We start from the raw sequence: 24,654 nt of genomic DNA, 5'->3' as shown, positions 1-24,654 counted from the left end.
GGAAGTTGCTCTGGTCTCATTAGGACATCCCCGTACGAACCCTTCCTGCTGGGGCCGGGGACTGGGACAGCCTATTGCTCCATTAGCAATGCTAAATATAAACTCCTGGTCCCCAGGTAACCAGGGTCCAGCATCACTGGCCAGACAACCTGGCCAGCGAGGACGCCCCTAGACCCGCACGTCACGGGAAGTGGGAGCGATGGCAGGATATTCCCTCCAGCCTCTGCAGGCAGGAGACCAGCATGGAGGCACAGGAGAGGTCCAGTCCTGCGCCGGCTCTGAGTAGAAGACTGCTCCTGCTCTCCAGCCAGACAAGCTCACAGGCTTGGGCAAGCTCAGGGCGTGAGGAAAGGCAAAGCTCAGTGCGGACGCAGTGTGGTACAACCCAAGGGCACACGGCTGGGGGCTGACACGAGGCCAACAGGCATGCCATGAGATCGAGATCATCGTGTGTACCTCAGCACCTTACAGCAATGCTAAAGGCAGGCACGGCACCCTCCTCCCCAAAAGGCTGATGCCGAGCAGGGTGCCGTGGGAGAGGTGGCAGTGGCTCCTTCAGCCCCTGTGTCCTGGTCACCCCAGCCTGGAGAACCCTTTGCCAGCCTCCCACACCAAGCCTCGTGCAGTGTCAGGCCCTCGGCCAAGCTGTCAACACCGGCAGCCAAGGCCCCGGCTGCCGTCTGTGGCCCCTCCAAAGGGCGGCCCGGCTTCCCTCGGAGCAGACACACTCCCTGGAAACCCACCTGCAAGCAAGCGCAGCCCAACCACCACCCACCCCTGGGCTCAGCGAGGGCCTGGCATGACCCTGCTCCTGGCTGGGGTGTTGGGGGGGCGGTGGGATGCGTCTGCTTCAGCTGCAGCTTTCCAACATTGCCATAAAACAGTCCTGTAGCAGACAAATGTTGGTTCTTGGAGAGGTCCTACACATGTGCTCAGAGCTCCCTTCCTGTGCTGGAAAAACCCTCATTTCCTGGGTCTGAGGTGGGCTGTGGGAATCCCCTCCTTTTGCCACGGTTTAAGGCAGGCTCCTCCATGCGCCGTTTCGCTGCCATGCCCAGGCCACACTCATCCCTGCTGACACACATAGGCCCACCGCTTGGGCAAGGTTATAATTTCCCACTCTTCAGATGCAGATACGTTGCCTGGCTGGAGACAGACCCATTAAAGAGTCATTTACTAGGCACAAGCGAGTTTGTGTTGCCCTGGATTGGGATTTGCCAAGATTATACTGTAAATTAGTGTGTGTCCCGGAAGAAAGTAAGGAGGGAAAAAAAAAAGATAAAATGGAACATTCTGCAGCCAACACAAAAGCCAATAAAGGAACATTTCATTTCCCGCTTGGAAGGTAGTGACTGCCGGTTGTTGCAAATAGAGGGGAAGGCAGCCCAGGGCAGCGTGAGCAGGGCTCCTGCGCTTTCACCACGACCAAGGGAAGGCTTGAGACGTACATTCCTGTTGCCCCCCCACTGCTGGAGAGCCCAGTTTGGGCCCAAGCCAAAGCAAGCTGGCAGTGTGGCTGCCCAGCCGTCCCCTGCCCTGTGCCTTGGAGCGGCACAGCGAGCCCTTTCCGGAGGCCGGGCTCTGGGCTGGGGGCTGAGTGGCAGAGCCGTGGAGGGTGCGCATTGCTGAGCCGAGGGAAGCTTCGTCACAGCAGCCCCGGGGCCAGGAAGAGTGCCTCTGCCTGGCCTTCTGGAGAGTTCAATCCACTCTTGTAATTATTATTGTTGTTTCAAGAAGTCCATCAACCACAGGAAGAGTCCGGTCCTGTTTCTGTCAAGGACAAATGCTTCACAGCTTTGGCAGTACCATCATTAGGAATACCCATCGTTTCAGGTTGCTATGTGGCAACTTTGCTGCTTTATCTCAATCAGAAAAAAAAATCATTCAAGTTAAAGAAGAAATTATGATATCTAGATGAGCAATGAAGGGGTGAGCTGGAAAAGGAGAGCAGAGGTGCTACCTGGCTTGGCAGGCAGGCAGACACTCCTGAGTGTCTCATAAAAGTGTGTACACAGCTGTGCTAAAAGGCAGCCATCACTGGGTAAAGAACGCGCCCTCGGCACCCACTGCCTGCCTCATCTTACCTGAAGGGACTAAGGCAAGACATCCACGCTGGAGATCTCATCTCAAAGTTTGTCCTGCTCTGCGTCGTGATCAACGCCTGCAATATCCTGGATGGGAAGATATTAAGGGCCAGCAACCGCTCTGCAGGCACGGCACATCAGATCATCCTTCAGCACCTCTCACGTGGGCAAAGCCTGTAAAATGGGAGAAACAACCTGCCGTGGGTTTGGGGCCATCTCTTCGTATGTGCACGTACAACATGTTGCACAGGGCAGCTGGTATTGTGGTTTAGGCCTTCAGCTGCTGCAGAAATACACATATTCTGTTCTTCCAAACTAGCAGCAAACGTGAGCCTCCCAACCCACACATATGCTCAAAGGGGTTTTTTAACTAAAAAGAGTAATTTCTTAGAACAACACGGAAGCCCTTCTGCAAATGAAGCAGGAGCGGTTTGGGCAGTGCAAACCCCACAGGCAGCAGCTGTGCAAGAGCATCCCAAGCTCCGGTGCTCCCCTCGGGATGAGCTGGCCCAGCCCAGAAGCTTCCCAGTGGCCACACGTATGGGCTCACAGTGACAGACCTGGCCCCAGCACTCCCACTGCAGAGCGCAGCAGAGAGCCCACAGCCCCTGATTTCGAACACACGGTTTAACGTACAGCATTTGCATGCTGCCCATTTCTTCTGCACTTAACATAATCATCTCTACAATAGATACCTAATTCCTGTAATGGAGGGGGGACTGTTACCTGCAAGGCCAGCCTGTTCTGTGCCGGGACCAGGGATGGTAAAGCTCTCAACCCAGGCACTGCATATCACAGAATCACAGAATCACAGAATCACAGAATAGTAGGGGTTGGAAGGGACCTCTGTGGGTCATCTAGTCCAACCCTCCTGCCGAAGCAGGGTCACCCAGAGCAGGCTGCACAGGATCTTGTCCAGGCGGGTCTTGAATATCCCCAGAGAAGGAGACTCCACAGCCTCCCTGGGCAGCCTGGGCCAGGGCTCCGTCACCCTCAGAGGGAAGAAGTTCTTCCTCATGTTCAGACGGAACTTCCTGTGCCTCAGTTTGTGCCCATTGCCCCTTGTCCTGTCACTGGGCACCACTGAAAAGAGCTTGGCCCCATCCTCCTGACACCCACCCTGCAGATATTTGTAGGCATTTATAAGGTCCCCTCGCAGCCTTCTCTTCTCCAGGCTGAACAAGCCCAGTTCCCTCAACCTCTCCTCGTAGGGGAGATGCTCCAGTCCCCTCACCATCCTTGTAGCCCTCCGCTGGACTCTCTCCAGTAGCTCTTCATCTTTCTTGAACTGGGGAGCCCAGAACTGGACACAGTACTCCAGATGAGGTACTCCAGATGAGGCAGATATCTGACTCATCGCTTAGCTGAGGGCCAAACCCTCCTGCATTCTATTGTCCCTTCCTTCACCCCGCATGGCAGCAAGCTGACAAGCCTGGCAGGGAGCACGAGGGATGCTCCAGACTTGCTCCAGTGCGTGCCATGGAAGGCAGAGCTCTCCGGAGGCAGGCCTTAGCTTTGCGAGCGGACCGCGGCGATCTAGTCTGGTGTCCTGCACAATTACAAACTGCATCTCACTGCCCTTGTACAAAGCCCAAGCTAGGGCAGCTCTGCATGTAAAAAGCAGACCAGGACGCTGACCCGCTCCAGGGAGTCTGTCTACCCTGTTTTCCAGCCCTTATTCTGCAGGGACATAAAGCCTGCTTGCACTATTAATAATTCTTGGCATGAAGCTGTCACAGTTTTCACTAATATGGAGATGTTGAAGTGAAAAAGCTACTGCACAATATGCAGGCGGTGTCACAATAACTCAGCTGCTGTATTGTTCTCTTTAAAAATAAATACCACAACAGCCCAGCCCACATGGCTGGAGTCATGACGTGTAGGGTTTTATTTTTAATCAGAAAATATACTGATTTTTAAAGATAGAGAGAGAGCAGCATCTGCAATTGATAAAAAGCTCCCTGTGCACTCACACAAGCCAGCCGTCTTCCTGCCTGTTATTCTCAGGCTGGCTTCCAAGGACCTGATCCCGCCTCGGCTCAGGCACTTCGGCGTGTGTGGCTTGCAAGAGGTCCCCTGGCAACAAAGTCCTTCCAGCTATAAAGTCTGTGGCCAAATTCCCCACCTCTCTGCGGGGATGCAATCGATCCCCCAGGACATGCACTGCAGGGTCTGCTCCTCAGACAGCAGGTTTAGGACCAAAGTTTGCATCCAGGGCAGAATTTTCCATTGTTTGGAGATGGGAGGTTTGTTTGGGGGCAGTGGCAGGTGAATTCCCTTGCCTTTGCTGAGCAGGAGGGAAGACAAAGGCAAGGGTGAAATAAAGCAAAACAACCCCCCTGTGTAAACAAACCCCGTTACCCGGCTTGGGGAAGGACGTGGAAACGAGCTGCGTGACGGCGGCGTTGCCTGCACCGCCAGCACGGCTCCGACCCTGCGGTGTCGCATCAGGCTTAAGAACCTGCAAGCAACCGGAGCAGCGGCTTCACTAACGGCAGCGCTTCCCCTTCCCTCCAGCCCCGTGTGACAACGACGCAGCTGCCCGCACCGGGCAGGCCGCGGCTCTCCCGGGCAAGAGCCGCGGGAGGGGAGCAGCCCCGCCACGCAACAAGGCCCGGGCTGTCCCGAGCTCCGCCACCCGGCGCCCGCCGCGCGGGTACGGCACCTCGCCCCGCAGAGCCGGGCCGGCCTCCCGCCCCGGGCCGCGGCCCCCGGAGAGCGGCCGCGGATGGGCCTCGGGTCCCGCCTCGGCCCCGGCGGCGCGCAGAGCCCGCGGCGAGGGGAGCGCAGCCGGCAGCCGCGGCACCGGGCGGGCGCGGGGGCCAGGCGCCTCGCGGGACTGCAGCGGCCCGGGCTGCGGGAGGGCGCGGGGCCCTCCGGAGGCGCCGGGACCAGGGCGCGGGGAGGAGGCGCCGGCGGGGGCAAGGCCTGGCCCGGCCCGCCCCGGCCCCGCCGCGCCCGGCAGCGGGGCGGGGGAGCCGGGCGGCCGCGCCTCGGCCCGGTCCGGGCTGCGGGGGCCGAGCGGGGGCCCCGGCCGGTGCCTTCGGCCGCCGGCGCCGCGCGGCGGGGGCGGGGACCGGCGGGGGCGGGAGCGGCCGTGGGCCCGCCCGGCCCGGGGAGGCGGCGGCGGCAGGTGGTGCCGAGCAGCCGCAGGACGGAGCCGGAGTCGCAGCCGCCATTAGACAATAGGCGCCGGCGGCGGGGCGGCGGGAGCGGCGCGGGGCGAGCAGCGCGGGCGGGGCGGGGCGGCCGCGGGGCCGGGGCGGCCGGGCCCGGCGCGGACAAAGGCGGCGGCGGCGGCAGCGCGGGGAGCCGCGGCGGGCGCGGGAGCGGGCGGCGGCACCGGGCCGCTCCGTGCGGGGGCCGAGCCGCAGCCTGACATGATGTTTCCACAAAGCCGGCACTCGGTACGGCGGGGCCGCGGGGCGGGGCCGGGCACCGGGGGGCGGCGGGGGCCGCGGGCCGGGCCGGGGGCCGCCCGGCCTCCCTGTGGCGGCCCCGGCGGGGCCGAGGTGACCGCGCGCCCTCCGCCGCCGGCAGCGAGCGGGCGGGGGTCGCCCCGCCCCACCCCGCGGCCGGCGCCGAGGGGCGGCGGGGCCGGGGGCAGCGCCCTGGGAAGGGGGCCCGGGCGGCCGCGGCCCCGCGGGTGACCTTGGGCGCGTCCCCGTCGCCGCCGGGCCCGGCCCGCCCTTGCCGGGGCTCGGCTGCCGGCGCGGGGCGCCGCGCGGGCGGGACGGGGCCTTGCCGGCGCCCAGCGCTGTCTCCTCTTGTCCAAGGGCTCCTCTCACCTGCCGCAGCAGCTGAAGTTCACGACCTCCGACTCCTGCGACCGCATCAAGGACGAGTTCCAGCTCCTGCAGGCCCAGTACCACAGGTACGTGCTCCTGGGTGCCACCGGGCCCGGCCGGGCTCTGCCCCGCAGCCGCCGCGGGGCTGGCAGGCAGCGGCACGGCGCGCAGGAGTCGCTCTGGTTCTTCTGCGTTGCTGCGCGGATGGGATGGGAATGCCGAGGAGCAGACCCGGTTGCGTAGCTTGGATCACCTTTGGCTAGAGGAGACCCAAGGTAGGGGATTAGTCGCATCCGCTTGGGAGCCCAGCAAGCAAAACCTGTATCTTCCGTCTCCAGCCGAGGTCTTTCCTCCGAGTGGTGCTCGGCCAGGACCGTGCGGAGGCTTGCCAGGCCTCCCGTGTCTTGCTGGGAGTTTTCCTCCTTTCTTCTCGCTGGCTGCTGTTCTTGGACGGTGAATGCTGCAGGGAGCACTTAAATCCAAAAGCTTCCACTTCTCTGTGCACGTACGTGGAAATACTTCTGCTGACCCGAAAGCTGGCTTGTGACAGCCTGCTGCTTGGTGTGTGTGCGTCCGAGATAAACGTGATACTCTTGGGTTAAATCGACTGGGTGATGCCCTCTGCTATGGCTGCAAGGTGCCGGTTGTGGCATGTGGCCTTGTGCCTCGGTGCCTTGCAGCTGCGGCTTCCCTGTTTGCCTTTCCCCGCCCTGGGCTCTGCCGGGCGGCCGGGTCGCAGCCTTGCAGTTGGCGTCATTCTGGCAGAAGCAGGCAGAAAAACCGCTGGGAAGCGGCTCTGTCTTGGTGTGCTGGTGTCTCTGGGCAGTGCCAGCGAGGGAGCAGGGGAGCCTAAGAAACATGCCCCCTGGAAGGGAGGCTAACCCCCCCCCCGCTCCACCCCCTCGCACTTAATGTGTTGGAGAAGCAGGTTTTGTGTAGGTGAAGCTGTTTCTTGTTTGAAACATAAAACCACGGCAGATGCAGGCTGCGGTTGCTTGGCTGGTGAGTTGGAGTCTCATAAAATACTGGGAGCAGCAGCCCTTTCTCTGAAGGGAGAGGAAAAAAAATCCTTTCCTCTGGAGGGATGTGCTGCGCTTGGGCCTCCCCCCCACCTTCCAGAAATGGATCTGGCTTTAGTTTTGGGGTTGGATTGGAACAACTCTGGAGTGCTGCAGACAGGCCCGAGCTAGAAGGCGTCCCCAGCTGAGAAAAGGCAAACACCTCCCTGGGCAGCCACTGCTGCTTCTGCCCAGCCTTCTGCTTCCCACGGAAATGATTTGCCTGGGGGAGGTCAGTGTCCAGCTGGTTGATAGCCTTGTGCTGCTCCTCCTGAGTGTGTGTTGGTGGGACTCCGGCTGGGAAGGTGGGAGCAGGCTCTGTTGCTGTGCCAGCACTGCGTGGCCCAGCTCTAGCCACCCCTTGGAGCCTGGATGGTGGTGTCTGAGAAACCAGCCTGGCCGGGATGGGGCCATGCAGGAAGCAGCTGCTCCGTGGTGATCAAGTCTCACCTCCTGTTTGTGGTTTTCTTACTGTTTTCTGGCTTTTCAGCTTGAAGTTGGAATGTGACAAACTAGCCAGTGAGAAATCGGAGATGCAGCGTCACTACGTCATGGTAAGGACCGGCCCCAGCAGCCGAGGGCAGGGGGGGGTCCAGCGGTGAGCAGGTGCCTGTGCCTGGGTCCTGCCCGGCGGGGAGCCTTCGCCCTGTGGAGGCAAAGCTGGCGCTGGCTTCTCTGAAAGCAGGGCTTTTCAGTATTTTGTGTTATCTGCATGAGGTGGATTGTTGGACATAGAAAACTGATGGACCCAGTGGCTGACTGCTTGGTGGGTGGCGATAGGGTCCTTGGCCTTGCCACTGACTGGCTGCTTGACCTGCTTCCCTGTGCCCTGGGGGAAGCAACAGCTCTTATGTACCCGAGAAGGAGCTGCAAGGTGCTGGCGTGGAGGTGTCTGGGGACTCTGGGAGAGTCATGGCCAGTGAAAGACAAAGCAGTCCTCTGAGAAGTCCTGAAGCTGGGAAACCCCGTAAGGCTGGGGCAGTTGGAAGCAGAAACCAGCTGCTGTGCGAGAGCTAAACCCTCTGCACCTTCTTCAGGACAAGGGGCAATGGGCACAAACTGAGGCACAGGAAGTTCCGTCTGAAGATGAGGAAGAACTTCTTCCCTCTGAGGGTGACGGAGCACTGGAACAGGCTGCCCAGGGAGGCTGTGGAGTCTCCTTCTCTGGAGATATTCCAGCCCCGCCTGGACAAGGTCCTGTGCAGCCTGCTCTGGGTGACCCTGCTTCAGCAGGAGGGTTGGACTAGATGACCCACAGAGGTCCCTTCTAACCCCTACTATTCTGTGTGATTCTGTGTGATTCTCGGGACCCCAACAGCCTTGTGCAGCCACAGTGCAAAGTGCTAGCACATCTCACCGAGGCGTGTGTCCCAGCACAAAGTGTGCAAATCCAGGGCAGTGCCTGGTGAAGGCATGAGACATGGTGGCACATTGCGGGCAGCAGGCTTAGCCACGGCTCTCTGAAGAGAAATCCGCCAGGAAACAGCCATGTTCTCATAGGCAGGGTGATGGTTTGCCTGCCGGGTAATGCCTGGCTTCCCACGTGTGGAAGAGGCCTCGTAGCAGCAGGGAGGGATGCCAGGCAAGGCTGTGGAGTTAACAAGAGGTTGAGATACTGTCCATAAAGACGGGCTGGTGCCTGCTTGCCAGCTGCTGCTCCTACCCTGGAAGGAAGAGACAAGATGAAGAAATTAATACAGCAGCTCTTCAGAGGAGAGTTAGGACTTTAGAAATGAGGGAGCTGGCCCCTCCATCCTCTGGTACTCCAGATGCAGAGGCTGTGGGGAGCAAGGCACGCTTGGGGCTGGGGACAAGGAGAAGAGGTCACAGCTTGCCTTGTATATCAAAGGAGAAGCCTGCCTGCCCGTTATCACTGAGAAGTGATTGCCTCCTGGGCCTTGCAGCCTGCATGGAGACTTTAATCTCCAGGTGTGGGTGAGATATACTTTTTTCCCTTAATGCTGACAGTCATCAGAATTGATTCAGGTTACCATCAGCGGGTCGGCAGCGGAAGGGAAGGGTTATTGCTCGTTGCGCAGCACTGGAGGCTTTGCAGGCGCAGCAGCTCCTGCCTCGTCTGTGTGGCTGAGCTGGAGCTGCGCAGAGCTGCTGTCGCTCCCCACCACAGCAAGTCACGGGAAGCGCAGAGGAGGGTTTCTGTGAATGTGCAAAGCTGCTACAGCTGCTCCGATTTTTGAATAAGTCACAATTAGCAGCTTGGGGGTCGGGTTCCTGCTTCCTGCTCAGTCTTCAGAATGCAAAGAACCCTCGAGAGCCAGCAGCAGTGTTAGAGCAGAGATCATGGCAATACCAAGCTGGGTGCTTCTCAGATTTGTGGTGTTGGTACCGAAGTGCCAGTGATCATTTTCTTGGATTAAAGGAGCGCAGATGTGGATATTTCTTTCCTTTCGGAAGAATCGGGACTGCAGCCTGCAAGCTGAGGGAAGACATTTCTAAATTCTCAAACATCAGCCTTAAAACAGCTTCTTCCAGGGATCAGGAATTAGCTTCTCCTGCCAGCAGATTGCTCTGTTGCTGCTGTGCAGGGGTTTTCTGGGTGGATTTTTTTTGTGGGGGTTTGTTTCGCACACCCCACCCCCCCAGCTTCTTCCCAAACAGCTGGAGCTGTGTGCAGCTGGATGTGTTACTCGCTAGATGAAGCCTGCTTGTGATTTCTTCCATTTGCTGCTGAAGCAGCCACGTGGGCTTTAGGATATGGGCCAGGCAAAGCTTGTAGTCAGGCTGCCTCTCTTTTGGCTGTGGATACTGAAGTCTGTGGAGCCCTGAGCCTTTTTCCAGTTTTGAAGCAGCATCAGTCACTCTCACCTTGATGCAGACTGCTGAAAGGTGTCTGTGAGGGATGTTGCATGGGGCCCAGTCGGCAGGTTCTCTGGTCTCTGTCTGCAGCAGTGAGAGGTTGTAGCAGGGTGGGCAGGAAGTGTGTGGGCTTGGTGCTTCTGCCTTAGACCTGGAGAGGGTCTCTGTCTGTGCCTGCCTCCTGCTGTCTTTGTTTCCTAGGGCTGGCCTCTTCTCTCCTTCCAGCTTTTGTAGAAGACCTTGCTAGGAAAGCAGTAGTAGTTCTCAGCACTGCTGTATGGAGCCTCTTTACTTGGTGGAGACTTGACTTACAATTTCTTTTGTTCTTTTCTCCTCCGCTCTACAGTATTACGAGATGTCCTACGGGCTGAATATTGAAATGCACAAACAGGTAGGGGGAAGGCATTTCCAAGTGATCTCATTCCTGGGGAGGGTGGGTTGTCTGCTGTGCTTTGCCCTCTGTCACCTCAGTGGTATTTCAGGAACTAGAAATGCCATGAGCCTGTAAAATGTCAGAGCTGCCTTCAAAATGCAGGGACACCCGCCCACCCCTCTCAGGATCACAGTGCTGGGCTGTGGGCACACCCTGGTTTGCCCCAGGGCTTGGACAGGTATTTAAGCACTGGACAAGGCAGCACAGACAGGGTGTGGAGCTGTGGCTCAGTCAGCAGGCTTGAGCCTGGGGTGCAGAGCGGGAGATAACCCTGAGTCCCTCTCAGGCCCTGGGTAGGTTCCTGGCCCTGCCCCACTGCCCAGGACGGCTCGTGGTCACCCCGACGTGGAAAACGCCTTTGCCACACCGGACTCTTGCTACAGTCAGGCCAGAGAGCACTCCTGGGCTGTGGTTGGGTAACGCGACTGCAGACCTTCCAAGAGAGCCTCCTTGTGATGGAGACTCTGGTGCAGCCTGGATAAGTCTGTTCATTACCCTCACTGGGGGTTAAGTTGTTAATTACCCCCAGTGGCTAATTACCTGTGCTGTTAACAACATGAGCCTCCTCTGAGCCTGACTCTGTCTGGCTTCCAGTCAGAAAGTCATCTGTGTGTTGTGGCTCAGTTATAAGCCTCTTAGCACAACTGTGCTCCCCACAAGGGCACCTGGGGCCTCCGATCCCATCACCCTCATTTGTAAGCCCATGAGACTGTCTTCACCGGGAAAACCTGCACCTTGGTAAAGGGTGTGAGCCACAAATCCTCGCTGCTGTCCCATGAATTGTCCCCCAGCCTAGTCCGCTCCCCTGTGGTGCTGGTGGGGCCCCCTTGGCAGGTTTTGGTGCATGCTTGGCTCTGTATTTCTTTTGACTCCGCTGGAGAGTGATCTGCAAAGGGCTGGTACCTTTCCTCTCTTCCAGGAGAAAAGCATTTAACACCCCAAAAATTGTCACCTGCTTGTCAGAGGCTAGTGAGGAACCTGCCCAGTCCCTGTGGTCTCCCTGCATAGCCTGGGTCCCGCAGCTTGGCTGCGGGGAGGCTGGCACCGGGCAAACCCTTCTCTGGGGAGGGGGGTCCGAGGAGGCTGAGCACAGCCCCCGGCACACAGCGGGGGTCCGTGTCTGCACGGTGAACATGATTCAACACATCCCCACCTGGGTCTGCAATGAGTTTCCTCTCTGGTTGCTCCTGACCTCGTTAAATGAATATTGGAGACACGGAGAGGGGAGAGAAGGTGGCAAACTTGCTCTTTGCAGTCCCTATGTAGGGAGGGGCCTTGGGGGCGAGGTGACCCCCCGTGGCACCGGGACACTGCCAGTGTCTTTCCGAGGGGAGTGTGTTTTCTGAGGGCTGTGTGGGGACCTGGGCGCTGCCTGCGGAAGGGGAAGGTGGGGCAGCCGGTGCTGAGGGTGGTCAGTCCCGAGCTGCCTGATACCTTTCCTCTCTGTTCTTCCCACCTTCTAGGCTGAAATCGTCAAGAGGCTAAATGGGATTTGTGCGCAGGTTCTGCCCTACCTTTCGCAAGAGGTGAGTCCCTTGGCTCTGGCTCAGGGGTGGGGTGGGGGGGTGGGGGGGTGCCGGTCCTGCTGCGGGGCAGCAAGGCACCATGGCCCTCCCGTGTGGGCAGCTCCTCACTGGGGTCTGGAAAACCTCCTCGGCTGGCTCAGCCCCTGTGTGGGGACGAGCCTTTCAAGCAGCCCCCCAGGTGCTGTGTGGTGGCTGGTGTGCCCATCTGCCCCCCTTTATTGGTGGCTGTGGACAAAGATGGGCTCTGTTCTCTCCCACCTGGGATTCCTGAATCATCAGCTACTTCTGCATGGACAGTGGGAGCTTTGTGCAGCTAATTGGGGGGTGGGGGATGTGTGTTTAAAAAAAGTACCTCCATAGGGCTCCTCCTCAAGATCTGGTTCCTCTGCCTCATTAATTAATGCAGCTGATGGGCTCCTCCCAGCCCCCTGAGAAGTTAATTGGGAGGGCTTGGGAGTTGCTGCCCAAGGCAGGAGGAAGATGAAGCACCTCTAGTGCCATATCTGTCCATCTTCCCACACCACCCTACAGAGGCTAAACTCCACGGCTGTTCCCATGGCTGGTTTTTGGTCAGGACTAGCTGTGGGGAGGCTGTGTTTCTTGGTCTGGGTTAGCTGTGAGGTTGGGGGACAGGCTGGGTTTTTCCCACCTGCCTGTTCTTGAGGAAGACACAGTGGCTTGCTGATCAGATCAGGGCTGTCTAACAACTAAGCCATCGTGAAACCTTTTGCATCTTAATGCAACCCCTTCCTCCTCGCCAACCCTGTCCTGCTGCCAGGATGGGAAGAAAAACCCACTTGCTGGAGTGCAGTGGACAGGCCTGGTGTTCAGAGATCTTGTGCTCTCAGAGGAGCAAGTACGTACAGTTGTCCTTTAGTTTTTCAAGTACGTGACAGAGCTGGTTTTCCTGCCTGTGTTTGGAGCAGCTGTGCTGGGCTCTTCCACAGCAGCATCTTCCAGCTGCTGCTGTTGGGACCCGGGCTGTGTCGCAAGGAGCGCGGAGCTTCCCAAGACCTTCTGTTTAGGGCTTGTCTTGTTTGTTAGCAAGTCTCGCTTTGTGTCAGGTCTGGGGAGGAGAGGCAGAGCGAGCAGCATTGCCCACCTTAGAGCCCTTCTGGTTGAGGATCGCTGGGATGCAGAGTGGGATGAACAACCCATGGGTTGGAACCCATGGGGAGGAACAACCCCATGCACCAGTACAGGCTTGGGGTGGACCTGCTGGAGAGCAGCTCTGCGGAGAGGGACCTGGGTGTCCTGGTGGACGACAGGTTAACCATGAGCCAGCAGTGTGCCCTGGCTGCCAAGAATGCCAATGGGATCCTGGGGTGCATCAAGAAGAGTGTGGCCAGCAGGACGAGGGAGGTTCTCCTTCCCCTCTACACTGCCCTGGTGAGGCCTCATCTGGAGTACTGTGTCCAGTTCTGGGCTCCCCAGTTCAAGAAAGATGAAGAGCTACTGGAGAGAGTCCAGCGCAGGGCTACGAGGATGATGAGGGGTCTGGAGCATCTCCCCTACGAGGAGAGGTTGAGGGAACTGGGCTTGTTCAGCCTGAAGAAGAGAAGGCTGCGAGGGGACCTTATAAATGCCTACAAATATCTGCAGGGTGGGTGTCAGGAGGATGGGGCCAAGCTCTTTTCAGTGGTGCCCAGTGACAGGACAAGGGGCAATGGGCACAAACTGAGGCACAGGAAGTTCCGTCTGAACATGAGGAAGAACTTCTTCCCTCTGAGGGTGACGGAGCACTGGAACAGGCTGCCCAGGGAGGCTGTGGAGTCTCCTTCTCTGGAGATATTCCAGCCCCGCCTGGACAAGGTCCTGTGCAGCCTGCTGTGGGTGACCCTGCTTCGGCAGGGGGGTTGGACTGGATGACCCACAGAGGTCCCTTCCAACCCCTGCTATTCTGTGATTCTGTGATTCTGAGGGCAGGAGTACAAGGGGACCTGCTTGACCCTGTGGTGAGGAACTGGAATGAGACAAGCGTGCCTCCTTACCTGTTCCTCGCTACTGTGGGCCTCGGTGCTGTAAGGTCACACATGAAGTGCATGCAGGTGTCTCCAGCTGTGGGGTCAGCCAGCCTGCCTCTGTGCCCTGACATCTCGGTGCTTGCAGCTGAGATAATGTATGTGTCTGTGTGTCAGACCCAGCAGGGCTGGGTCCCTCTTCTCCTTCCCTGCAATACTAAAAATGACTCTGAATTCCTCTTTTCCCTCCACACCAGCATCAGCAGCAAGTGCTGGGAGCCATTGAACGAGCCAAGCAGGTTACAGCGCCAGAACTGAACTCCATCATCCGTGTACGTGGTGCATGTTTAGTTTGGGTTCAGAGGGATGGGAATCTGTGCCTTCGTCCTTGAAGACAGAGCTGGGCAGGGGAGTCATGACCTGGGGATGTGTCCTGCATGCTGGGAGCAGTGCTGCAGCCCTGCTGGGACGAGACTGCGAGTGCTGGGCTGGCCCTGTGGCGTAGGGCTGGTTTTGTCCAGACTTGTTATGATGTGGGCATGGGTTTGCAGGGAGTGCAGATTCCTGCTCTGTCCCAGCAGGGTGCAGGGAGAGGAGCTTTGGTTTTGAGCAGGAACTGCAGCAGCTCCTTGACATGAAAACACCATCTGTTCTTGGCCAAGGTCGGGAGGGCTTTAACCACATCCTTGGAGCATGCCAGAGTCCGAGGCCAGATGTCCTGTGGGCTAGGGACTGTATGTCGTGCTGGGGACATGCTGTTGAGACTTCTTTTGAGGCTGTCACAAGTGGAAGACTCTAGAACCTCTTTTTTTTTTTTTTTTTTTTTCTCCTCTCTCGCTTCTCCCTGAGGCTGCGGTGCTCTCCAGGACCCTGCGAGGGGACCTTATAAATGCCTACAAATATCTGCAGGGTGGGTGTCAGGAGGATGGGGCCAAGCTCTTTTCAGTGGTGCCCAGTGACAGGACAAGGGGCAATGGGCACAAACTGAGGCACAGGAAGTTCCGTCTGAACATGAGGAAGAACTTCTTCCCTCTGAGGGTGACGGAGCACTGGAACAGGCTGCCCAGGGAGGTTGTGGAGTCTCCTTCTCTGGAGATATTCAAGACCCGCCTGGACAAGGTCCTGTGCAGCCTGCTGTAGGTGACCCTGCTTCGGCAGGGGGGTTGGACTAGATGACCCACAGGGGGTCCCTTCCAACCCCTATTATTCTGTGATTCTGTGATTCTGAGGTGTCCTTGGTTTAAGCTTGGCTGCTGGCACAATCTGGGCAGCCCAGGCCCTTGAGTGGGGGTCCAAGTGCCCTCAAAATGACAATATCCCTCTCCTGTCTTCCTGTCTGTCCATCGTTCTCTACAGCAGCAGCTTCAAGCTCACCAGCTGTCGCAGCTCCAAGCCCTTGCTCTGCCTCTGACTCCACTCCCTGTGGGCCTCCAGCCACCGTCCCTCCCTGCTGTCAGTGCTGGCACCGGGCTTCTCTCGCTCTCGGCCTTGGGCTCCCAGGCTCACCTCTCCAAGGAGGACAAGAACGGCCATGACGGGGATGCCCACCAAGATGACGACGGGGACAAATCGGATTAGAGTGAATGGGGGGCCGTGGGGAGGGGGCTGGGGCAGTCTCGGGAGGGGGGAGGGGGGCGGGTTAATGCAAGATGCAGTATCTCTTTCTAGTTGCTGCGAAGCAGAATCGTGGGGGCTTGTGCTTGGTGGTGGCTTGCCAGGCCTGTTCCCATGGGCAGCAGTGCCTGGGGATGCCCCCACCACCGTCCCAGCGGACGGGCTGCTCCGCAGCGATGCCAGCGCCGTAGCAGTAACCGTGTGGCCGATCGTGCTCTCCCTGTGCCCAGCCTGGCTTCCCTGTCCCTGCTCCCTTTCAGAGCTGAGCCCGGAGCCTGGCGCGGGCTGCTCTGGGGCCGCTTGCCCCTGGGTGTCCCAGCTTCTCGGTGCCACATGGCTCCCCTCTGCCCACCGCTCCCCCCTTGGTATTTAAAGATGCCCCTTAATCCTAACGGTTTCTGCACAACTCCCTGCTGGGATCCCTGCCCCGAAACCATCTCCTCCCTCCCCAAGCGCTCTTGATCTCGTCGTGTCGCCCCAGCCCTGTCCCCACGTTCCCCACGCCCCTGCTGCACTAATACCAGGCCGGCACCTTGCTGTTCTGCATGTATCTGTTCTTCACCAGTCCCGCAGCCACGCAACGTGCTTCGGCCGCCGGGCTTTCTGTGCGGCTGCTCCTTGGCCGTGGGGTCGAGGGGGAGCCTCTGCCACCTGCTCCCCTTCGGCATAGCACCCGGCTTCGGGGGGCTCGGGTGTCTGGGCAGAGGGGCAGGCAGACCGAGAGCCTTTCCTGGTCCTCCCCCTCCCTGCATCCCCTGCCCCCATGTAGAGGATACAGCAGCTTTCTCTGTTCTTATCTCCGTGCGCTAGCGTGTCTTCTAAAAAAACAAAAATGGAACAAAAAAAGAATAAATAATAATCTGGTGTTTGTATATAGTCCTTTAGAAAGATCTTGTTTTGCTTTTTGTGTTTAATCACTTGACCTATAATAAGAGGAACTGAAAATGCTGTATCAAGGACGTACAAGCTGTGCCTTTCAAATAAAGAAATAAGAAGGTTGGTTAAAACAGTGACTTGCTGCCTGATTTCTTGCTGCCTTTGAGATGACTTTAAAATACTTCCCTCCCTCTCCTGCCCCACCCAGACTGGGGAATCGGTGGGGGAGAACAGGTGGCTTTGCTGGCTGACTTTGGACTCTGACTTCGTTTCCCCACGTTGCTGTCGCTGCTTCCAGCGAGCTGCGGGAGGTGGCCAGAGGAGCTGCCCTCCCCCCGCTGCGCCCCAGGCCCGTCCCTGCCTTACCCAGTGCCTTGCGCTGCCCTTCCTGGGCTGAGGCCCCCTCGGGGGTTTCCCTGGGAGCCAGGAGGAGGGGGGTTGACGTTGACACCTCTGTTCTGGCTTCTCTCCCGCTCTTGTCTCCACAGCTGCTGGTCTTCGCTGCCTGCATCCTGCTCCAGCACGTGATCCCTCCTGGAGCTTTGCCTGGAGTCTACTGGAGCTGGCATAAGGAGGGTGCCCAGGCAAAGTCAAAACAAACTGAAGAGCAAGGCAAAAGCAGGTAGCAGTAAAAAGGCTCCCCAGTTCAAGAAAGATGAAGAGCTACTGGAGAGAGTCCAGCGGAGGGCTATGAGGATGATGAGGGGACTGGAGCATCTCCCCTACGAGGAGAGGCTGAGGGAGCTGGGCTTGTTCAGCTTGGAGAAGAGAAGGCTGTGAGGGGACCTTATAAATGCCTACAAATATCTGCAGGGTGGGTGTCAGGAGGATGGGGCCAAGCTCTTTTCAGTGGTGCCCAGCGACGGGGCAATGGGCACAAACTGAGGCACAGGAAGTTCCGTCTGAACATGAGGAAGAACTTCTTCCCTCTGAGGGTGACGGAGCACTGGCCCAGGCTGCCCAGGGAGGCTGTGGAGTCTCCTTCTCTGGAGATATTCCAGCCCCGCCTGGACAAGGTCCTGTGCAGCCTGCTCTGGGTGACCCTGCTTCAGCAGGAGGGTTGGACTAGATGACCCACAGAGGTCCCTTCCAACCCCTACTATTCTGTGATTCTGTGACCTGAGAGCTCTCTGGATGAAAAGCAAGGAGGGCTGGAGCAAAGTGCCACCGAGGGCTATCAGCTCCCCGCTGGAGCAGGAGCGGCGTGGGCTGCCGCAGGTCTGCTCTGCGTGTGCGTAATTCTGTTTTCCTGTGGGTGCAATGGATAAGCTGCTTCTGTAGCACTCGGCCCCTCTGGAAAATCTGGCCTGTGTTGCCCTCGGGCTGAGATTGCTGTAGTGGAATTGGCTCTCAATAATTGGAGCTGTCCTGTGGCTTCAGAGCCTGCTCTGCCCTGATAACATCTTCCCCTCTGTATCTCCCAGGCCAGCTGGAGTGGGAAGATTTCCTTCCCCTGGGAAGGAAGCCATGGGGGGGGGAGGAGGGAGGGGGGGGCATGTCCTGGTGCCCCTGGCTGCGCACCGAGCTCGGAGGACTGCAGCGGTGCAGACAGCCCTGGTGAAAGCCTGAAGGGGAGCAGCAGCCGCTGCGCCTCTGTCCTGCTGGCACTGGGCAAGGATCAGGCCAAATGCCCGAGCGTGGGATTTGGTGGGATTTGCTGAACCAGCTCAGGCATGGGAGCAGGTCTGGCTCCAGAGCAGTGGTGCTTTGGGCTGGGGCCAGGTCTGCTGCAGCAGGTCTGGGGTGGGAGAGGCTTGAGAAAAGGCGCCTGGTGCTGCAGAAATGCCCGCTGGGGCTGCAGCTTTGCTCGGCCCCTTCCTTGGCACTGCTGCTGACGGGTGTCTGCGGGCACGGACCAGCCTGCTGCAAGGAGAGGACAGAGGGACTGGTGTGCGGCTTGGCCCCGTGCCCCGCTGTCCCGGCCAGGCCTGGCACAGCCATGCTGCGGCTTTGGATGGGTTACAGAGCCTGTGGGCAGCGTGAGGGCTTGACAATGCTCCTGTTATCTGTCTGCGACACCTCGCCAGCATGAACTGGAAGATGGCTGGGGCAGGGCTCCCAGCATAGGCTTGCAAGGGAGTGTGGGGGGGACACGGTCTGCAGCAGAGCGTGGCTCCGGTGATGGTCGTTGGACTCCAGCTGCTGGCTGGGACCTTGCGGGGCTGCTTGGGGGTCTCAGCCCTGTCCCCTGCCAAACTGGGTGCCCCATGCAGGGCCCGATGCTCTCCTGATGCAGCCATCGCCTGTGCTGTGGGAAGTCACCATTGCCGCTTGGCTGCCGCAGGGCAGGTCCAGAGCACAGAGCCCATGGCAAGAGCAGAGCTGCTGCTGCGTGGCAGGGGCCGGCCTGGCCTCGGCACCCCCGGGGGGCTGCAGCTCCAGGCAGACAGGTCCAACGCCTGCCCCCCCCCCACTGCGCAGCAGCTCCCGCTCAGGAGGCGGCTGAAACGCTGCCGATAGCCGCAGCCTGACCCCACGGTCTTGCAGCTGCTCCGAGGGCCTCGTTGGTGCTGAGCGGGCAGGATTCTGACGTGAAAGGCCGACACAGCTTCGGGCCCAGGCTGCTGCGACGCGACAGTTGCTAAAATAATCTCTACTCTGTAAGCGCTGCTGAAAACCCCGCTGGGAGCGTGCTGGCTGCGGGGAGGGCTGGAGCTTTTCAAGCGCTTTCACCTTGAGGTCACTGGTTCAAACTCAGCCTGGGGGTAGGGAGCACGGTAAGTGGATGTTATTCCTGATGGATGCGCAAAGGAGGAGGATTTAGGAGAAATTGGTCTGGGGTGTTTTCAGGCTGGTGATTTCAGAGGAACAGACGTCCCTGTTAGAGCTAATTAGCAGCCTCACTTCGGTGGGCAAGGGGTCGAACGAACCACGAGGCTGCTGGCTGAGCATCCTTGGCTGCCAGCAGGCTGGGGCTGGGGAGCCGCTCCTGACGGGGCTGTGGATATCTGCTTGCTCCCTGCAGGAGACCAACCCACTGTAAAGACAGGACTTTTGGGCTCTCCAGATCTCCTGTACCTCTCAGCAGATGCTGAGCTGAACCTCGTGCTCCACTCCTGCGTCCCCCCAGTGACCCATTCCTGAAGCGAGCTGGCTTCACACCCAAAGTGTTTCTCTGGGTGGGGGGAGGCACTCCAATACCCTGTCCTGCAGACAAGCAGCTCTGCAGTTCCCTGTGCTTCCAGCCTGCCTCTGTTTGCAACCACCACATTTGCTTCCTGCTCTCCAAAGGGAATAATTTCATAAGGCCCCTTAGCAGATCTGAGCGCAAACCTAACTGCATACCAACAGCTGCAAATCTAACCCATACCAGCAGCAAAAAATGGGTTAAGAACACCTCCCTCGGGAGTGTCCCAGTGGCTGCCGACTTGAGGAAACAGCTTCTCTCCTTCCAAACAGGCTGTTCCGCCTTGTAACCTCTCTGATAACTGGAGCCAGGAGCCCCTCTCCCGCCCTGGCAGAAGAGGCTCGATGCTTGTGCGAAGTGGGTGACCTGGGGCCTCCAAAGCTCTGCTGATCAGGGATGGTTTAAGACTGGTTTCTGGCAGAGAAACCTCTTCCTTTGTGCGTGAGAGGTCGTGGTACAAGAGTGGGAGAGGGACACAGGCAGATGGGCTGAGAACCAGCTCTCCAGGCACGGGGATCCTTGGAAAAGCTCAGCAAAGCCCTGGCTCATTAAGGGGGGATAGAGAGCAACCTACTGCCAACCACCATCCCGCTGTCCAGAGGGCTTTCAGCTACAGCGGATGGAGAGGCAGCAGAGTCCGGAGGGCAGGACCCGGACCCTGTCCGTCAGTGCCCCATGCCCTGCCCACTCAGCAGCGCAGCGTTTAGCCTAGGTTTGACATCGATTCCTGCTTGCAGCTGCCAGGGGCTTGGCAAAACTCTGCTGTGTCACATCTCTTCCCCACCTCCACCTGCCTGTCACTTGGAGGGGGAGTCGTAAAGCGGCATCTTTCCTCCTCGATGAGGTGAGCGGATGCCATTTTTTCACTGGGTGAATGAGGTTTCCACACCTGTTTGCCTCTTGGTCCATCCCCTTCAGCTTTTTCCCATAGGACAGATCCCTGTCGCCTCTGTGGCAGCAGCGGGAATCGCCTCCACCACATCCCCCTTCCGCTCCCACCCTCCTCATTTTTCAGCCCAGCTTTGCTTGAAACAATGGCACAGTCTGCAAGCCAGGAATGCTTTGCAGCGTGCTGGAGCAGGGCCTCCTTCCCGGTTCATCACTAATGCAGGGACGCCAAGCCCTTCCTGGCTGCAGCGAGCACGAGATAAAAGCTAAAAGAGGCATCAATAATTAAAAACCACTCAAAGCTGGTAAGTGCAAACAGGAGCCAACATACAGATCGAAGGCAGCGCCAGAGACAAGAGTCTGTCAGCTGCTGGGCTGCTCTAGGGGCTCCCACATCTCTTTTTGTGGGCGGCCCTCTGGCCTGCAGCCCTGGGGTGATGGGGTGCCCCCGGCACCGTGGGAGTGCAGCAGCGCAGGGGCTGTGGACGGGAGCACTTTGGCTCTGCAGGATGCCAGGGGGCCCTCCCCAGGCATGGCAGGAGAGCCCCCCCCCCCCGCAGGTGGTTTGCCTTGCAGAGCTCTGGGTTCACGTGGCGTTAAAGAGCAGGTGACAGCAGTGGGGGCCCGGGGATGGGGACTTGTGGTTTGGTCCCAGGAGCGTGGCTCAGCGCACTGCAGAACCGTGATTTCCAGTACAGCTTTGACTCAGCTCTCGCAGACTTCCTGCCAGTCCCTTCCCTCAGTTCCCCTTCTCATCTTCTGTCCATTCCAGGACAGACTCCAGCTAGCATGAGGCCCCTGTTTGTGCCAGCTGCTGGTATAAATGCCCAGGGAAGTTCAGGTTGTCTGAGGGTGTCAGGAACTCGGCTCCGCTGAGTTCAAGGATCCTCATTCAACTACACAAGTGAGGAGCTGAAAATGGGATGGTTTGGGAACACCATGGGCACCTTTGCTCCCTCCTTCCACAGGGCAAACTGCTTGATTCAGTCCCGCTAAGGAAAATCCGAATCGTCTAAATCTGGTGACCCTGGCTTTGCTCCCCCACCCCGTAACAGCCCTCTCAACCCAAAAACCCTGCGTGCAAACCCACTGCCGTGCAGCTGCTGAAAAGCCCACCCAGGGCTGAGCTTGCCCCATGTGCTTAAACCCAGTGGGCCCTGAACACGCGTGGGCCCGAGGCCGCAGCGATGCAGCCCGGAAAGAACGGGGCATCCCCAGCCGCAGTGCTGGGTCCCAGCCGTGCCCCTGCGCCCGGCCCGTCCCCAGCAGCCTCCTGCCAGGCCGGTGGGCACCTGCAACACCGGGCACGCAGCGGCTTGGTGCTGTGAGAGCAGCCCCCTTGGGTGGGAGGGCTGCCCATGGCTCTTCACCGGTGGCCAGCCCAGTGCCCGTGTTTGGAGGGGATGGAGGGAAGCGGAGCTGAGCAGAACGGTGGGAGAAGGGGGTACCCGGGGGGCTGGGGTTTCACACCGAGGGCTGGAGCAGGGACTGAGCGTGTGCAGGCCTGAGAGTGGTGAGCCCTGGCCGCCCATCGGCATCGCCAAGGGATGCGGTGGTCTCTGCCCTTGACCCTCCGCTCTGAAGACGCACCGGGTGTGGGAGGCTGCACAAGGAGGTGCGAGGGGAGAGGAACGGCTCGACCCAGAGCACGGAGCCGGGGCTGCACTTCCCGGAAGAACTCCTACTTACGGCACTCGCCTCTCGATCCCGGAGTGGATTTCAAACACCCTCGTCCCTTGGGGCTCTGCCAGGCACAAGTGCGTGGCTGCTGCGGGCAGCGGCCGGGCCCAGGGGCCTGAGCACCCTGGGGCAGCCGGAGCTCAGCCCCGTGCTCTGCCCTGCGCCTGCACCCCGAGCCCAAGGGAGGAGCGGGAGCAGCTCCCTTTGCTGACGCATCCAGAGGGCTCGGGGTGCAAAGGGTTAACCACAGCTGTTTTCTCCCCAGTCCAAGCACATGCTGAAGCAAATTAATCTCTGGGTTACAGGCTGTCCTGCTCCAGGGCCCACGTCAATCAGTGATGGAGGGTGATGAAGACACGTGTGACATCCATCATTCTGGAGCTGCCTGTTCCTGGTTTACCTGTGTCACTCTCCAAGACAGGAGAGCAGAGAAACTGCCTAAGGAAAACTGGCAATTTTTGGTAAGGAGTTTTGAAAAATGCTGCAAAACATCCTCTCAGTTTCTCCTTCCCTTGAAACATGATCTGAATTGTTTCCAGCTTTTGAAAAAAAGTTTCTTTAAATAAAAAAACCAACCCTCCCCCAATAAGACAAGCAAACCAAAAATAAATTATCTTAAAACTTTACATTGGATTAAAGTCTGTATATTCATATGTGCGGGCAGATGATCTACACACAGAGGGGTACATGCGTACACGAAAGGGTTTTTCCAAGGGCTCTGGAGCAGAGGTGGGGGGCTTGCAGCCCACCCTGCCTGCGGCGCTGGGTCTGCCCGGTGAACGCCCGCGGCCAGGGAAGGCGAAGGCGCAGAGGCTGGATGCTGGCGCGGGGACCCGCTGGGCTGGAGGGGCCCGATCCCAGCCGGGCCGTCCCTGCTGCGGGGGTGGGCGGCGGCTGCCGACGGGGCAGGGGAGGGAGCCCCTGGTGCCCACCGTCTCGCCCCCGCCCTGGCCGCCGCCAGCACGCAGCGAGTAAATAACACGATTAATAAAAGATAAGGGTGAAACGTGAGGCATTAAACACGCAACCCCGTGCCTGCCCGTGCAGCGCCCAGGCACAGCCGGTCCCCGCACCGCCCGCGGGCCGCTCCTCGCCCTCCCGCCAGCGCCCGGCAGCGGGGGGCAAGCGGGCACCGGGCAGGGCCCCCGGCCGGGAGAGCCGCCCCGCTGCGCTGGGGCCCGGGCCCGGCGCGGCGCCCGGCGCGGGGCCGCTGCCCGGGCGGGGGCTGCCCACGGGGCGCGATCGCCCCCGGCTCGGCCCGCCCCGGGTTAACGGTCCAGCGCCCGCTGCCGCCGCTCTCCAAGAGCCACCGGGACCCCCGCGGCGCAGCCAAGAGCCCCAGGGCCAGGCGGGGACCTCCCTCCTCCCGCGGCACCGGGGCTCCCGCCACCTGCTCCAGGCCCGCAGAGGCTCAGACCGAGGCTGAGCCCGGGTTAACGGCCCCGAGCCCACCCAGGCCCCGGCCCCGGCGCCCCCGCGCACCGCCCTGGCCCCCGCCGCCCCACGTTACTTTGAGTGGCAGCCGGCCGCCGCCGCAAGGCCTTGTGGGCCGCGTAGTCCGCCCGTCCAGGCCGCCTGCGGCGGGAACCCCGGGCGCCCCGGAGGCTGTGAGCCGGACCCGCCGAGAGGGACGGGCCCCGACTTCCCGGGCCTCAGCGGGCAGCGGCCAGGCCAGGCCGGCACCGGACGGCAGCCGCCGCGCTCGGCACAGAGAGCGTCGAACTACAACTCCCAGCGTGCCCCGCGCCTCCGCTGCTGGGGGTCTCGCGGCCTTCTCATTGGCCTTCCCGGGACGTGGCGTCACGAACCCATGTGGGAACGGGACAGGGCGATTGGCTGGCGGTCCCGCGGCGGCAGCCAATGGCAGGTGCGGCCACCGTCGCTGCGGTCTGTGAGGCTGGTTAAGGTGGAGCGGGGTCGCCGTGGCCGCCGCGCGCTGGGAAGCGCGCTCCCGGTGGGGCTGCGCGGCCCCGCGGCCTCTCCCGCCCGCCCTCTCTCCTTCCCCAGCCCCCCGCCGCTCCCCGCAGCCCCGGGCGGGCGAGAGGTCGGAACCGCCGCAGCCCCGCGCCCGGCCCCCGCTGGGCGAGCACGGCCGCAGCGAGGCGGCCCGGCCCCGCGCACCGGGGTCCCGCAGCCTCGCTGTCCCCGGCTCGGCCGGGTGCTGCCAGGCCGCCTCCGTCTGTGCTTTCGGTGCCCCCGCGCTGCCCCGCCGGCCGGTGCCGCGTCCGCCCGGGGTGACGGCGGCTGCGGCGGGCTGCGCTCCCGGCGTGTCGGCGCGGCTCCGGGGCACGGCCTCGCGGAGCCGCCGCGCATGCGAGTGGGGCCGGGGGGGGATGGGGGGTCCCGGGGAGGCGAGCGGGGCTCCGGCGAGTGCGGGGGGCTGGGGCGGCGGTGTCAGCAGACGCCTCCCGGCGGGCTCCGTACCGCCCCGTAGCAGCGGCTCCAGCGCCGGCCGCTCCCCGGGGCCCCCTCGGTCTCCGGCATCGCCGCGGGCACGGGGCTGGCGGGCCGGGAGCCGCGGTGCTGCCCGGTGGAGCGGCTGCCCCCCGCGCCCTGCCGGGCCGCGCCACCTTAAGCGGGCGCCGGCGGACGGGGCGGCGGGGCCGGGCGGCAGCTCCCCCAGCCGGGGACCGCCGGCCCCCCCCGGCCCCATGGGGCGCGAGCGGAGTCCGCGCGCCCGCCGGGCCGCCCCGCGCGCCCCCCCGCCCGCCGGCTGCCGCCTCCGCCCCGCCTGAGCCGCGCGGCGCCCCCGCCGCCCCCCCGCCCCGGCGCGGCCCCGCCGCCCGCCCGCTGCCGGCGCCG

The 24,654-nt window shown here is 60.6% G+C and overlaps 1 protein-coding gene across 2 annotated transcripts; it reads left to right on the top strand.

Annotated features, from left to right (window-relative positions):
- The first annotated feature begins 5,372 nt into the window (after positions 1–5,372).
- On the top strand, positions 5,373–16,288 carry TLE5 (TLE family member 5, transcriptional modulator). 2 transcript variants are annotated; one of them, XM_075444415.1, is made up of 7 exons: positions 5,373–5,491; positions 5,861–5,958; positions 7,421–7,484; positions 10,094–10,138; positions 11,644–11,706; positions 13,925–13,999; positions 15,027–16,288. In XM_075444415.1, exons 1-7 carry the CDS (start codon positions 5,465–5,467, stop codon positions 15,243–15,245), a joined length of 591 nt encoding a protein of 196 aa, XP_075300530.1. In that variant the 5' UTR covers positions 5,373–5,464; the 3' UTR covers positions 15,246–16,288. The 2 variants fall into 2 exon arrangements, with proteins under 2 accessions (XP_075300530.1, XP_075300529.1); XM_075444414.1 differs by having other exon boundaries at positions 5,374–5,491; positions 15,024–16,288.
- Positions 16,289–24,654: the final 8,366 nt, after the last annotated feature.

Source organism: Opisthocomus hoazin, chromosome 27 (assembly GCF_030867145.1).
Source record: "Opisthocomus hoazin isolate bOpiHoa1 chromosome 27, bOpiHoa1.hap1, whole genome shotgun sequence".
Taxonomy (NCBI): domain Eukaryota; kingdom Metazoa; phylum Chordata; class Aves; order Opisthocomiformes; family Opisthocomidae; genus Opisthocomus; species Opisthocomus hoazin.
This window is presented reverse-complemented; position numbering and strand designations above follow the sequence as displayed.